This window comes from Bidens hawaiensis, unplaced genomic scaffold (assembly GCF_021521415.1).
Source record: "Bidens hawaiensis isolate Kalapana, Puna unplaced genomic scaffold, B.hawaiensis_p1.1 tig00040638_1, whole genome shotgun sequence".
Classification (NCBI taxonomy): domain Eukaryota; kingdom Viridiplantae; phylum Streptophyta; class Magnoliopsida; order Asterales; family Asteraceae; genus Bidens; species Bidens hawaiensis.
Window position 1 is genome coordinate 138174 of NW_027497184.1, and position 14973 is coordinate 153146.

The following is a 14973-nucleotide window of genomic DNA, read 5'->3' on the forward strand; positions in this document are numbered from 1 at the left end:
CAAAACAACTCGTTTTTGGGTGAAAGGCGAGTTGTTATTCACCAAAGGAAACCGGCTGTTTGTGCTAAGATGGGGCGATCTTAGGTGCAAAATCATGAAGGAGTATCATGACTCGTTATGGGCTGGTCATCCTGGAGTAAAAAGAACGGTGGCACTCATCGAAGGTACATTCTATTGGCCACGTTTGAAGGATGATGTTGAGGCATATGTTCGTACTTGCCTAGTCTGCCAACAATACAAGATCGAACAACGTCAACCTGGTGGATTGTTGGAGCCTTTACCCATTCCAAAGGGGCCATGGGAAAGCTTTTCCATGGACTTCATAACTTGCTTGCCCAAGTCTGAAGGCTCCGGGAGTATTATTGTGGTGGTTGATAGGTTCTCAAAATATGGAACCTTCATCCCTGCACCTGCCGATGTAACTGCTGCTGAAACGGCAAGGCTGTTTTTCAAGCATGTGGTCAAGTGTTGGGGGATACCGCATGTAATTGTTAGTGATCGAGACCCACAATTCACTGGGAAGTTTTGGTGTGAGCTGTTCAAGATTATAGGGACTGACTTAAACTTCTCAACCAGCTTCCACCCCCAAATAGATGGACAAACCGAAAGGGTTAATGCCTTGTTGGAGTTATACCTCCGACACTATGTAAGTGCAAATCAAAAGGATTGAGCGAAGCTCCTTGATGTTGCACAATTCTCTTATAATATGCAGAGGAGTGAAGCTACGGGGAAGAGTCCTTTTGAGCTGGTCATGGGACGCCAGCCACTTACCTCAAATGCCTTGGCGGCATCATATGAAGGAATTAGTCCAGCTGCTTACAAAAGTCTGAAGGAATGGCACGAGCAAGCTGATTTAGCTCGGGCTTCTCTTAACAAAGCAGCTAAGAAAATGAAGAAATGGGCCGACGACAAACGAAGGCACGTGGAGTTTCAAGTTGGAGACCAAGTTATGGTGAAACTCATACCGAACCAATTCAAGTCTCTAAGGAAAGTACACAAAGGACTTTTTCGAAGGTACGAAGGCCCATTTCCGGTGGTTGCCCGAGTTGGTAAAGTTTCCTACAAACTTCAACTACCATCCAAGTTGAAGATTCATCCTGTCTTCCATGTAAGTTTCCCCAAGCCTTATCATGAAGACTTGGAAGACCCAAATCGCGGTGTGTCTAAGCGGGCGCCAACCGCTGTTGTAACATCATTCGATCGGGAAGTTTCTGATATTCTGTCCGATAGAACTGTTAGTCGAAGGGGTGTGCCAAAGCATAAAGAATACTTGGTCAAGTGGAAGAATTTACCGGACACCGAAGCAAGTTGGGAAGTCGAGGATATGTATGGCAATTCCGAGACAAGATCAAGGAGTACCACGAAGTTGGCACGACGAGGACGTCGCGAGTTTAGGTGGGGGAGAATGTCACGACCCCCCTAAAACTGGTTCAAGACAGCTCGTTTTTCCGGAGATTTCCAGCAAGATCAAGAGTTCAAGACTTAGAAAATATCTTGGATATTTTCTAAGGAAAACCCTAGATTTTTCCTTGGAAAAATCTGGTTAAAACATGCTAGAAAGATCCATTGTAAATATCTTAGATATTTTGTAATTATTTAATATTATAAGGGTCTAGAATGAAACAATCTAGAAGTAGGGGGAGCAAGTATAAATAGGTGTAAACCTGCCCATTTGTAATCACCAATCCAAGTTTGCAATACAAGTTCTCTTTGTAAAGCTCTCTTGTTATCTAAAGTTCCCTTTAAGCAACTCAACAATCTTGTGTTCCCTTTTCAAGTCTAAGAATCGTTGATGCGTTTTGGTGATCAAGGCGGAACTTAGAAGGAGTCTAAGTGCCGCACGAGAGTCTAAGGGTTAACTCCGTGACAGTAGGGTGCGCAATGAACGTTTTCATGCTTGCACTTTGACTTATGAAGAATTTCCCTAGAGATCCCTTTCTCCTTCACCGACTGTGAGTGGAAGTCAAATCCGTTACAGTTAACAGACGGAACAAGAGTTTGGTGAACCACGAAGGTTGCGCCCTCGTCCTCGCATGGACATGCGGATGCCATCTTACATATATGAGTATGATAGTTAAGATTCAACTTATCACCCGGAAGACTTCAGTTTTTATACGAGTGACAGCAGGATGCGTTCGCGGGAAAGAAGCAATCGTCCGCGGGACGTAGTCTGTTACACTGAGTATCATAGTGATGCAAAGGAAGATTTCACTAAACCATACCGCCCGACAACCTTTGCCGAGGAATCGAAGTTTATAGCAAGCATTGCGACAGCACCTTCTCCTGTTAATGCTAAGATACTGTAACACCACGTCCCTAACCCCTTTAATTTAGGCTTAAATGTACTAACTTAGAAAGTACAGGGACCAAAAATGCAAATTCTGAAAATTTCTCCCATCGCGATACGCGACAGGGTAATCAATAAACCCATCGCGTACCGCGATAGGGTTGGTGAGTCACCGGACACGTGTTGTGTCATGGCGACACGTGGCACAATATGACAGGCCACGTGTCAACACCGCATAAGACGGTGTAAAAAGGCGGCGTCACGATACGCGACGGACCATAAGGGACCCATCGCGTATCGCGATAGGGGCCAAAAACGCCTATATAAGGGGAGGAGACGGGTTTGAACCCCATTCATCCCATTACACCTTCATATACACACACATAACCTCGTAAGACGTGCCCCGTTGCCGTAACAAACCGACGTGCTGTTTTTCTCGATATACGTGCAAGAAACGAAGTTATAATCAAGAAAAAACCACATAAGCGAGTAGATCAAGATCCTGCCTTTTTGTATTAGCAATCTAAGTACCCGAGTTGAGGTAGGATTTATGTTTAAGTTATTTGAATTATAGCTTAGACTATCAATCAAGGCTATGGCCTTTAACCTTGATCGTATTTTACAAACATTCATTCACAATCGTGTTTTCATAAACGTTACTTCATGATGAAGTAATGTTAAACGAAAGATATATTTTGACGGGCATGTAGTAACTGGAAGGGAGATATCATTAGTAGTAAGTTTCTTGCCTAAGGAAAAGTAACTCGCATAAATCCCAATCAACCAAGGGACCCGTGTACTTACCTGGAGAAACTTACCAACATGATAAAACCTATTAGGCCAAAGCATGCTATATCAAACGTCACATAAAACTAAGTGTTTTCATTCACAATCAAAGATAAGCGATTTCAAGGTTAAGCTTACAATCATAGCTTAACATCATTCAAAACATTCATACGAACCTATTTATGTATAGGTTAATATCATTCACGGTCGATCAATCAATCAGTCAAGGTTTACAACACCGACGGTACAGGTGAATACGTCAACCTTTTTAATCAGTCAAAACATATTTATACTCAATGAGACGAACGGATGTTTGTCTTAACGAGTCAATCAATGTATACATGAGATAATGAAATCTCTAAAACATTATAATACAAAGTAGAGAATAATATCAACTCAGACCTAATACGCATGTGTCTGGATCCAAACATAACTGTTAAAGCTCAATCAATCAATCAAAGGCAATGAAGCCGCGAGCTTAAACGGTCATGACCAGTTCTCAGTTTAGGGCCGTTTGGCTCGGGGAATACCGTTGTGTGTAGGGCATTGGTACATATACCGGAAGTAGAAATGCTTCCGCCGAGATTCTCAAGAAAACTACATTTGTATTATATTGTCATTCAAAATGTTTTATTGAGTCATACGTGTTCACCAGCATATAGCTGACGTATTTTTCCAACCCATTGTAGGTAATTAAGCATAAGTAGAAATAGCAAGGATTGGAGTCTTATGAAGATAGTATCGCATACAAGATGGCTCCGTTTTGATAAACTAAATCCTTATAATATGAAACTTATCTTTTGTAAACTAATACTCGGGTATTTAATTCCCGAGTAAATTTTCAATGTAAATTAATATTATATTCAAACCTAAAGTCTTCCGTTAAAAACGACCCAATACTCTGATATATTTACAAAATAGGTTCCAACTTGTAGTCACACGCCTAGCCCCTAAGTCCGGGTGTGACAGGTTGGTATCAGAGCCATCGGTTTCAGCGAATTAGGTATTAAACATTAGTACCTAGGCTTTAACCATTATTATCATTGTTATTACTATCCGTAGGGATAAGATAGGATTGGTAAACCTCCTATCCCTAACCTAACTAAAGTGTAGATGTCTTATATTAACTACTTTGGTCGTAGACACCGAGTAGCCATACGATCAGTACCAACAATCATTAACGAACCATCTGATATGGAAAGTAGCAATAGTTACAACACTAGCTTTTTAAATCGTGATCAATCAATCAATCTGATGTTACCGTACGGGAGCCAACCTATGTATCTCCCAGGCAGTCAACAATTTCCAATCGAAATCTCTGATAATACCGAGGACAATGTCCCCAGTATTACCCCTCCGACATTCCAACATACCATCCTTCCGAGGAACAGGAGGTGCAGAGTAAAATCAAACAAGAAACTGAATCGGAGTCATCAAGCTGTATGAATTGTCACTCTGATAAAAGGAGATGGCAATTCAGATCACCACCATTGGGTTATCAATACCAGATCCCACCGACTATAGCTGAACCAAGTCGAAAGCCAAAGATGAGGGTCAGCTTACCATACAAAAAGAGATTAGTTCAATCACCAATCAAGAATCCTTATGAATCCGAGAAAGATCTCGAGGAAGAGGAGGATTCCAAGGAAGAAGATGAGGAAAATCAATATTCTTATTTTCCATGCTATAAGGGATCAATACCATCGGTCTCCCAGCAAGCAAAACAGATTCGGGAGGAGGCAAATCTCATCGAGGAGTTTTACACCAACAACATCCCTGATGAAGAAATGCATGCATACGTTGCTAATCCGCATCTCTATCCACAAGAAAATGCTTATCTCTTTCCAGTTGCATCCGCACCAACGGGATATCCGAACCCGCCAAATTCGGTGATGGACAAGCTGAGAAACGAGAAAGTGGAAAAAAGGAGAATAGAGAGAAAGATTGTCAAGAAGTGTGACAAGATGAAAAATCTTGTTACAAAATGGATTAAGGTTTAGATATTATGGCTATGTACTGTTATAGTTGTTATGATCTTTTTCTTGTAAGATAAATAATGTGATATAAAGTGTGTCTTTTCTAAAATTTTGTTTTATTCATGTAACAGCATGTCTAAAGCAAATAGTAATCAAGAAACTCAACTAAACAATAAAGGAAAGACAATCGAAGAAATCTTGCAAGAAAAAGCAATTGCGGAAAATATACAAGCCATACCACAAAATTATGTGCTTGGTATCCGCGATCTAATAAAAGAGGCTGTGAATCCAATCTATGAAATATTGAAACATGATCAAAGTCAGCCTGCCTCTCAATCTAACAAAAAAGCAAGTAGAATTGAAACTGCTACTTCAAAGAGAGAATCAAAGAAAGAATCTAAGAAGGAATCTGAAAAGAAAGAAAGTAAGAAAGAGAAAGAACCGAAAAAGAAAGAAGCGAGTGATGAAAGCTCGACTGCTGAAAACGACCTTAGTGAAAAGACAAAGAAACTTAAAATACACGAAGGTTGTGATTTTAAGGTGTTTAAGGTCTATAACCCAAAAGAGTTTCACGGGGATAAAGGAGTGATACATACCCTCCGATGGTTGGAGGAAATGGAATCGATTGTGCTGATAAGCAAATGTACGGAGAGTGAGAAGGTGCAGTATACCTCCCAGATGTTCAAGGGGGAGGCATTAGAGTGGTGGAATACCCTGATTGGAATCAAGGGTAGAGAAAATTTATACAATCTAGAATGGGCAACATTTAAAGCTATGGTATTGAAGAAGTTATGTCTGATTAACAAAATGGATCAAATTCAAACCAAGCTGTGGAACCACAAGGTTGTGGGGACCAATCTCAAGGAATATAACACCAAGTTCCTTGAGTATTGTAGAATCGTACCTCATTTGGTTACTCCTGAAATCAACAAAGTGACGCGCTATATTTACGGGTTGCTGATAGAAATCCGTGACTTAGTCCGTTCACATATGCCGTCCACAACGGAATCTGCCATGGAGTTGGCCGGATATTTGATGGACGGGATGTTGAAGAACAGGGATGAGAGAAAGAAAGATGAGAGAAAAACAAGTGTGGGTAGAAAGGTGAGAAAGACGGGGAAGAAAAGAGAAGGGGGATTTGTGTATAGTCGCCCCGTTTGCAAGTCATGCGGAAGGAGACATTTCGGCAGATGTCTTCGACCAACTAACACAGTGGTATGTGGATTCTGTAAGAAATTGGGCCACTCGGAAGCAGATTGCCAGAAAAAGACAGGAGTATGCTTTGAGTGTGGTGAGAAAGGACACTATAGCACTGAGTGTCCAAAGAAGAAGACAACGGTAGTGACGGTTGGAGCAAGTGGCAGCGGTACGAAGACCGATGGCAAGAAAGGAAATGCTCGTGTCTTTATGCTAGACACCTAGAAGGCAGCAAATATACCGGACGTGATCACCGGTACGTTTCCTATAAATAATGTTTATGCTAGAGTTCTATTTGACTCGGGTGCAAACCAAAGCTTTATAGATTATAAATTTTGTAGTCTATTAAATGATCACTTAGTTAAATTAGATAAACATTATGAAGTCGAGACTGCTGATGGTAATGTAAGTAGAATAACCGAGGCTTTATATAATGCCACAATTTCTTTAGCCAATCACGTCATACCTGTACGATTGTTACCCATGACATTGGCAGGTTTTGATGTAGTTTTAGGTATGGACTGGTTATCATTTAATCAAGCCCGTATCCTATGTAACGATAGAGCCATCGATATTCGAGCACCCAATAACAAAACCATTCGTATAACCGGAGATAAAGAAGGAGGAAAGGTAGGAATCATTTCTAAGATCAAAGCAAGTCATTGCATAGGTAAAGGATGCCTCGCATTCATAGCCTATGTAACCAAAGAACCCGAACCAAAGAAAATGGAGGAAGTGCCAATCGTTTCCGAATTTCAAGATGTATTTCCTGATGAGCTACCAGGAGCTCCGCCTGATCGAGAAGTAGAATTTAAAATCGACCTCGTGCCAAGAACGTCACCAATTTCCAAATCACCATATCGTCTAGCACCAATGGAAATGAAAGAACTAAAGAAACAGTTAGATGAACTTTTGGAGAAAGGATTTATACGACCGAGTTCTTCACCATGGGGAGCCCCAATTTTATTTGTAAAGAAGAAGGACGGATCGATGAGGATGTGCATAGACTACCGAGAATTGAACAAGGTCACGATCAAGAACAAGTATCCATTACCAAGAATTGATGACTTGTTTGATCAGCTTCAAGGAGCAAGTTGTTTTTCCAAGATTGACCTAAGATCGGGTTATCATCAATTGAAGGTGCAAGAAGAAGATATACCAAAGACAACCTTTAGAACCCGATATGGACATTATGAGTTCACTGTGGTGCCTTTCGGACTCACTAATGCTCCAGCAGCTTTCATGGACATGATGAATCGGATTTGCAAGCCATACTTGGACAAGTTTGTTATTGTCTTCATTGATGACATTCTTGTTTATTCAAAATCCAAAGACGATCATCAAGTTCATCTTAAGATCATACTTGAAACCCTAAGGAATGAGAAATTATACGCCAAATTCTCGAAATGTGAATTTTGGTTGTCCGAAGTATAATTTCTTGGTCAAGTTATAAATGAGAAGGGTATTCAAATAGACCCAGCAAAGATTGAGGCTATAACCAAATGGGAGAAACCCAAGACACCAACTCAAGTCCGAAGTTTTCTAGGATTAGCCGGATACTATAGAAGATTCATACAAGATTTCTCTCGAATAGCTGTCCCATTAACTTCACTTACAAGAAAAACAATTAAGTTTGAAAGGAGACCGAAGCAAGAGGAAGCATTCGAAACACTAAAACAAAAGTTAACTAATGCACCGATTCTGGCTTTGCCAGAAGGGCTAGAAAACTTTATCATTTACTGTGATGCTTCGCACACGGGAATGGGAAGTGTTTTGATGCAAGGAAAGAAAGTGATTGCTTATGCTTCGAGACAATTGAAAGCTCATGAAAAGAATTACACCACGCATGATCTTGAATTAGGCGCTATAATTTTTGCGTTGAAGTTATGGCGACATTACTTGTATGGTGTAAGATTCACGATATACACTAATCACAAAAGCTTGAAGCATATATTTGATCAGAAAGAGTTGAACATGAGACAAAGGCGTTGGATGGAAACACTTAATGATTACGACTGTGAGATCGTATATCATGAAGGAAAAGCCAATGTAGTGGCTGACTCCTTAATTAGAAAAGAACATGAGAAGCCAAAGAGAGTTCGAGCTCTTAGATTGGAACTTAAAATCGATCTAATTAGCCAAATCAAAGAAGCTCAGAAGTTGGCACTAGAGGAAGGTAATGTTAAAACCGAAAAAGAGAACGGCACAATTGATCAGTTAATTAAAGGAAATGACGAAATCCTTAGACTTGGTACTAGGATTTGGGTACCAATGATCAGAAGTCTAAGAGATAAGATTTTAGAAGAAGCACACAAGTCAAAATATATGATGCATCCGGGAAGCGACAAGATGTATCATAACCTAAAAGATGATTATTGGTGGATCGGGATGAAGAAAGACATTGCTTTGTATGTAGCTAAATGCCTGACGTGTTCAAAAGTGAAAGTTGAACATCAAAAGCCGTTAGTATTACTACAACAACCGGAAATCTCGATATGGAAATGGGATATGATAACTATGGATTTCATCATGAAGTTACCAAAAACTTCACGTCAAAATGATGTGATCTGGGTTATTGTAGATAGACTTACTAAGTCTGCCCATTTCATTCCAATTCAAGAAACGTTTAGTATGGATAATTTAGCACATCTATATGTCGAGAACATAGTATCCTTACATGGTGTGCCGCTATCCATCATTTCTGATAGAGATAGTCGTTTCACTTCAAATTTTTGGTCAAGTTTTCAAAAGGATATGGGGACTCGATTAAACCTAAGTATTTCTTATCATCCCCAAACTGATGGCCAAAGTGAACGAACAATTCAAACGTTGGAAAATATGCTTCGTGCGTGTGTTATCGACTTAGGAGGAAGTTGGGACACTCATCTAGCACTGATGGAATTCCCGTACAATAACAGTTATCATATGAGTATCCAAGCAGCACCATTCGAAGCATTGTATGGGCGTAAGTGTAGAACACCTGTATGTTGGTCAGAAACAGGTGACAGTCAGTTGTCAGGACCTGAAATTGTTCAAAGGACTACTGACCAAGTTATACAAATCCGTGAACGATTAAAAGCGGCTAGAGATAGACAAAAGAGCTATGCGGACATTCGCCGCAAGCCTTTGGAATTCAAAGAAGGCGACAAAGTGTTATTAAAAGTATCGCCTTGGAATGGTGTTGTCCGATTTGGAAAGAAAGGGAAATTAAGTCCCAGATTCGTTGGACCATTCATGATACTCGAAAGAATCGGACCAGTTGCTTACCGTTTAGATTTACCAGATGAAATGAAAGGTATTCACGACGTGTTTCACGTATCCAATCTACGCAAGTGTTTAGCTGATGAAACCCTTGCAATGCCATTAAAAGATGTCAAGATCAACGAGAAGCTTAAGTTTGTTGAACAACCGATTCAAATAGAAGATAGTATGATTAAGTTTCTCAAACATAAACGACTCAAGCTCGTGAAAGTCAAATGGGATTCAAGACTTGGGCCCGAGTATACATGGAAACTCGAGTCAAAAATGAAGAAGAAATATCCCAATCTATTCCAATAAATCTCGAGGACGAGATTATTCAAAAGGTGGGGAGGATGTAACACCACATCCCTAACCCCTTTAATTTAGGCTTAAATGTACTAACTTAGAAAGTACAGGGACCAAAAATGCAAATTCTGAAAATTTGCTCCCATCGCGATACGCGACAGGGTAATCAATAAACCCATCGCGTACCGTGATAGGGTTGGTGAGTCACCGGACACGTGTTGTGTCGTGGCAACACGTGGCACAATATGACAGGCCACGTGTCAACACCGCATAAGACGGTGTAAAAAGGCGGTGTCGCGATACGCGACGGACCACAAGGGACCCATCGCGTATCGCGATAGAGGCCAAAAACGCCTATAAAAGGGGAGGAGACGGGTGTGAACCCCATTCATCCCATTACACCTTCATATACACACACATAACCTCGTAAGACGTGCCCCATTGCCGTAACAAACCGACGTGCTGTTTTTCTCGATATACGTGCAAGAAACGAAGTTATAATCAAGAAACAACCACATAAGCGAGTAGATCAAGATCCAGCCTTTTCGTATTAGCAATCTAAGTACCCGAGTTGAGGTAGGATTTATGTTTAAGTTATTTGAATTATAGATTAGACTATCAATCAAGGCTATAGCCTTTAACCTTGATCGTATTTTACAAACATTCATTCACAATCATGTTTTCATAAACGTTACTTCATGATGAAGTAATGTTAAACGAAAGATATATTTTGACGGACATGTAGTAACTGGAAGGGAGATATCATTAGTAGTAAGTTTCTTGCCTAAGGAAAAGTAATTCGCATAAATACCAATCAACCGAGGGACCCGTTTACTTACCTGGAGAAACTTACCAACATGATAAAACCTATTAGGCCAAAGCATGCTATATCAAACGTCATATAAAACTAAGTGTTTTCATTCACATTCAAAGATAAGCGATTTCAAGGTTAAGCTTACAATCATAGCTTAACATCATTCATAACATTCATACGAACCTATTTATGTATAGGTTAATATCATTCACGGTCGATCAATCAATCAGTCAAGGTTTACAACACCGACGGTACAGGTGAATACGTCAACCTTTTTAATCAGTCAAAACATATTTATACTCAATGAGATGAACGGGTGTTTGTCTTAACGAGTCAATCAATGTCTACATGAGATAATGAAATCTCTAAAACATTATAATACAAAGTAGAGAATAATATCAACTCAGACCGAATACGCATGTGTCTGGATCCAAACATAACTGTTAAATCTCAATCAATCAATCAAAGGCAATGAAGCCGTGAGCTTAAACGGTCATGACCAGTTCTCAGTTTAGGGTCGTTTGGCTCGGGGAATACCGTTGTGTGTGTAGGGCAGTGGTACATATACCGGAAGTAGAAAGGCTTCCATTGAGATTGTCAAGAAAACTACATTTGTATTACATTGTCATTCAAAATGTTTTATTGAGTCATACGTGTTCACCAGCATATAGCTGACGTATTTTTCCAACCCATTGCAGGTAATTAAGCATAAGTAGCAATAGCAAGGATTGGAGTCTTATGAAGATAATATCGCATACAAGATGGCTCCGTTTTGATAAACTAAATCCTTGTAATATGAAACATATCTTTTGTAAACTAATACTCTGGTATTTAATTCTCGAGTAAATTTTCAATGTAAATTAATATTATATTCAAACCTAAAGTCTTCCGCTAAAAACGACCCAATACTCTGATATATTTACAAAACAGGTACCAACTTGTAGTCACACGCCTAGTCCCTAAGTCGGGGTGTGACAGATACCTATATCGATGGGTAAATACAATGGTATGACTGATCCAAGTGATCATCTTCAAAACTTCGTGGCAGTAGGTGGTTTGAGCGGATGGACGCTCCCCTATTGGTGTCACATGTTCGCATTGACACTAACAGGGACAACAAGAGAATGGTTTGAAAAGTTACCTGACGGTCAAATCTCTAGCTGGGATGATCTGGTGAAAAACTTTTCTCAATAGTTCAGCCATCAAAAGAAACACACTAGTGACCAGTCAGAAATTTTGGATGTTATCCGCCGAGATAACGAATCCGTGGAAGACTTCATTACCCGGTTCAACGACGAAAGTCTAAACATTGGTGGGATCAGCAAGGACATGCTCCGCGGTGCCTTCAGCAAGATTTCAAATGTGATGCGTTGATCCGTAGATTAACAGGTAGGGATGGAATGCCAAAGAATGTGACGACATCATGACTACGGCGAAGTTGTTTGCCATAACAGAAAAAACATTGGGGTACAATAATTCAAAGCAGAAATTCAAGGTGGAGTTTCAAACTCCATGACCCAATAAGCAGGCAAAGGGGCCAATCTGGTCAAGACTTCAGCCAAACACGGAGGTATCAAAGCCATTCGATGCAAGATCTCTCATTGGTAATAAGAAAAAAGCGGGACCATCGAATCGAGGTCCCAACAGTTGGACTCCACTTTCAAAGACTCCCGCTGAAATTCTCACCACAGAGAATGTGAATTTTCCGAAACCACAGCCACTCACAAGGAGGTCATTCCTTGATGCTAAAAAACATTGTTCGTTTCACAATGACATTGGTCACAACACAAACGAATGCAATGCTTTGAAAAATGAGATTCAGGCGGCTATAAAGTCTGGGAAACTTGGATACTTGGTGAAAGGTGGAAAACCCGGGACTGGTAAAACTCCTGTGCGGGACAACCAGGGCCCGTACAAAAAGCAAGTCAAGGACTTAAGCGTTCACATTATCCAAGGAGGACGTAAGGTTGGAAGAAAGAGACGAGAGTCCGATGAAGAAGAATGGAAAAACGAGCCAGTGATTTTTCCATGAATCAAAGGAGGCCCCAGTAACAAGAATCTCTTGATCATCGCTGCCCTCTTCGGTCACTATCGCTCGCAATACGTTATCGTTGACACTGGTAGTACATCAGACATCACGTACGAACAGTGCTTTGAACAAATCGATGAGGAAGATAAGGAGAGGTTGAAGCCTATTCATGCTCCTGTATCTGGATTTGGAGGGGAGATAATGCACCCGCGATGGGTGATTTCCTTTCCAGTAACCTTAAGCGACGGGATTCATTCAAGGACTGAAGAGTTCGAATTTTTAGTTTTGCCAGCAACATCGAAGCATGACATCATCTTGAGAAGAGAAGCAATCGGTGACTTTAATTCTCACCCATCAACGACTCACGGTGCGGTAGGGGTTCCAACCCACACCAGTGTAGCAATAATTCATGACCATGCTAAGAAAGTGCATGACCATGCTGGCTGGTGCATGACCATGCTAAGGAAGTGTATGACCATGCTGACCAAACTGCACCATCATGCGCTTTTAGTGCACCACCATGCATCTTTATTGGAACCCGTGCACATCTACTATCGTGCCAAAAGTGAAACTGCACCATCATGCTCTTTTTTCGCACCACTGTGCACTCCCGAGGGAACGAGCCCGTGCACTATCCGACGCGGAGAACAAGACACATCAACTTTGAAAGTGCACCAGCTAGTGTCGGATATGCACGACCATGCACTTTTTGTGCATGACCGTGCACTTTTTTGCAGTGAGTTTCGAGATCAAGTCGAGCATCATTCATATGGTTGAAAATTCTATTTCTTTTCATGGTCTCCAGAACGAGGACCCTCATGCTCACGTTTCACATTTCCTTCGATTATGTGCGACATTCAAAATTAATAATTGTTCTGATGATGCCGTGAGACTTAGACTGTTTCCATTCCCACTTCACGGGTCTGCTCTGGAGTTGTTAGAGGCACTCCCTTCCGGTTCCATCAACACTTGGAATCAATTAGTTGAGCAGTTTCTTCTTCAATATTTCCCACCCGATAAAACTGCTAAATTCCGAGCAAACATCACTGGTTTTCGTGTCGATGTGTAACATCCCAAAATTTCTAAAATAATATTAATTGTATTATTTAATATTGGCGGGTAAGTTTACTCGGGTAATCGGGGAAATAATAATATAGAGTTGGAGCTAGTATGGGTCGGGCTAGTGTTGGTTAATGGATAAGGGTTATGGACTTGGGTCATGAAGGAAGGAAGGATGATACCATGGGCTTAAGCCCATGATCCATAATTGTAAAAGCCTTAATTACCCTATTATCATTCATAATTCTCATACTTCATACACCACCAAAACACGCACTTAGCTCTCTCTCATCCTACTTTCTCTCTCTAAGCCGAAACCAAGAAGAAGAAGAGGGAGAACCGATTTCCGACCCAAGGTAATGATAGTGTGGTGTTTTTTATACTCAAACCCGTTAGATTTAGTCACGAAACGACGAGCCGACACTGTTAAACCGTTGAAGTCATGAGATCCGGGTGGAATCGGGTATAAACCAAACCTAAGATGAGCTTAGGGATCACCCTAGCTCAGATCCGGATCGAGCGGGATGAAAAACGGTGAAAACAGTGGTGAAACAAGTGAGATCTCGCTTTTCCGGCGAGATTCACGTTTTTCCGGCAGCGGCGGCGCCAGAAAGGCGGCGCCCGGAGGTTGTGTCACATCAGATGTGACGTATGACGTCTGACAAAACCCTAACCCTAATTCGTTATGGAATTTTAACGAATTAGCGGTAATTCGTTAACGGAAGGGTAGCCAGTTCGTTATGGCAATTCGTTATGGTGGGAGGACGAACTAGAAGCAGCTCGCTAAGTGATTTGTTAAGGAGAAATGACGAATGAGGATAACGAATCAGACCATGTTAGCTGATTCGTTACTCGTCCATTCGTCAAGGCAAGATAACGAATTAGCTCACTCGGTTCGCCAAGTCAAGATAACGAATTAGGCAGTGTTTTGGACCCTGCTAGGGGCTGCCGCCCTTAGACCCCGCTGCCCCGGACCCCCGTTCATTGAGGGCTGTAAATAGACTAGAAACGTGATATAGACAGTAATAGTTAATTGATATGTGTAATTGTTATACAGTTAGTCACGCTCAGCTAAAGAAGGAGTAACTGTTAACCGAGTTCAGGTGAGTTTCTAGCCCCACTTCCTTGTTATGTTTTCGGGGCTGTGTGCATACTTGATGTGACAGTTAATACACTTAACTTAAATGGTAAGTGTATGCCATGTATGATATATGTGTTAGATACGATTGATTGCTTGTCGGTACGTGAACGATCTTCAGATATTGCATGTACCGTTAGA

General features: G+C 40.9%; 1 protein-coding gene across 1 annotated transcript; it reads left to right on the top strand.

The window, feature by feature from the left end:
- Window positions 1-706: 706 nt before the first annotated feature.
- On the top strand, window positions 707-1423 carry LOC143592252 (uncharacterized). The gene has a single exon (XM_077072204.1). It carries the CDS (start codon window positions 707-709, stop codon window positions 1421-1423), a length of 717 nt encoding a protein of 238 aa, XP_076928319.1.
- Window positions 1424-14973: the final 13550 nt, after the last annotated feature.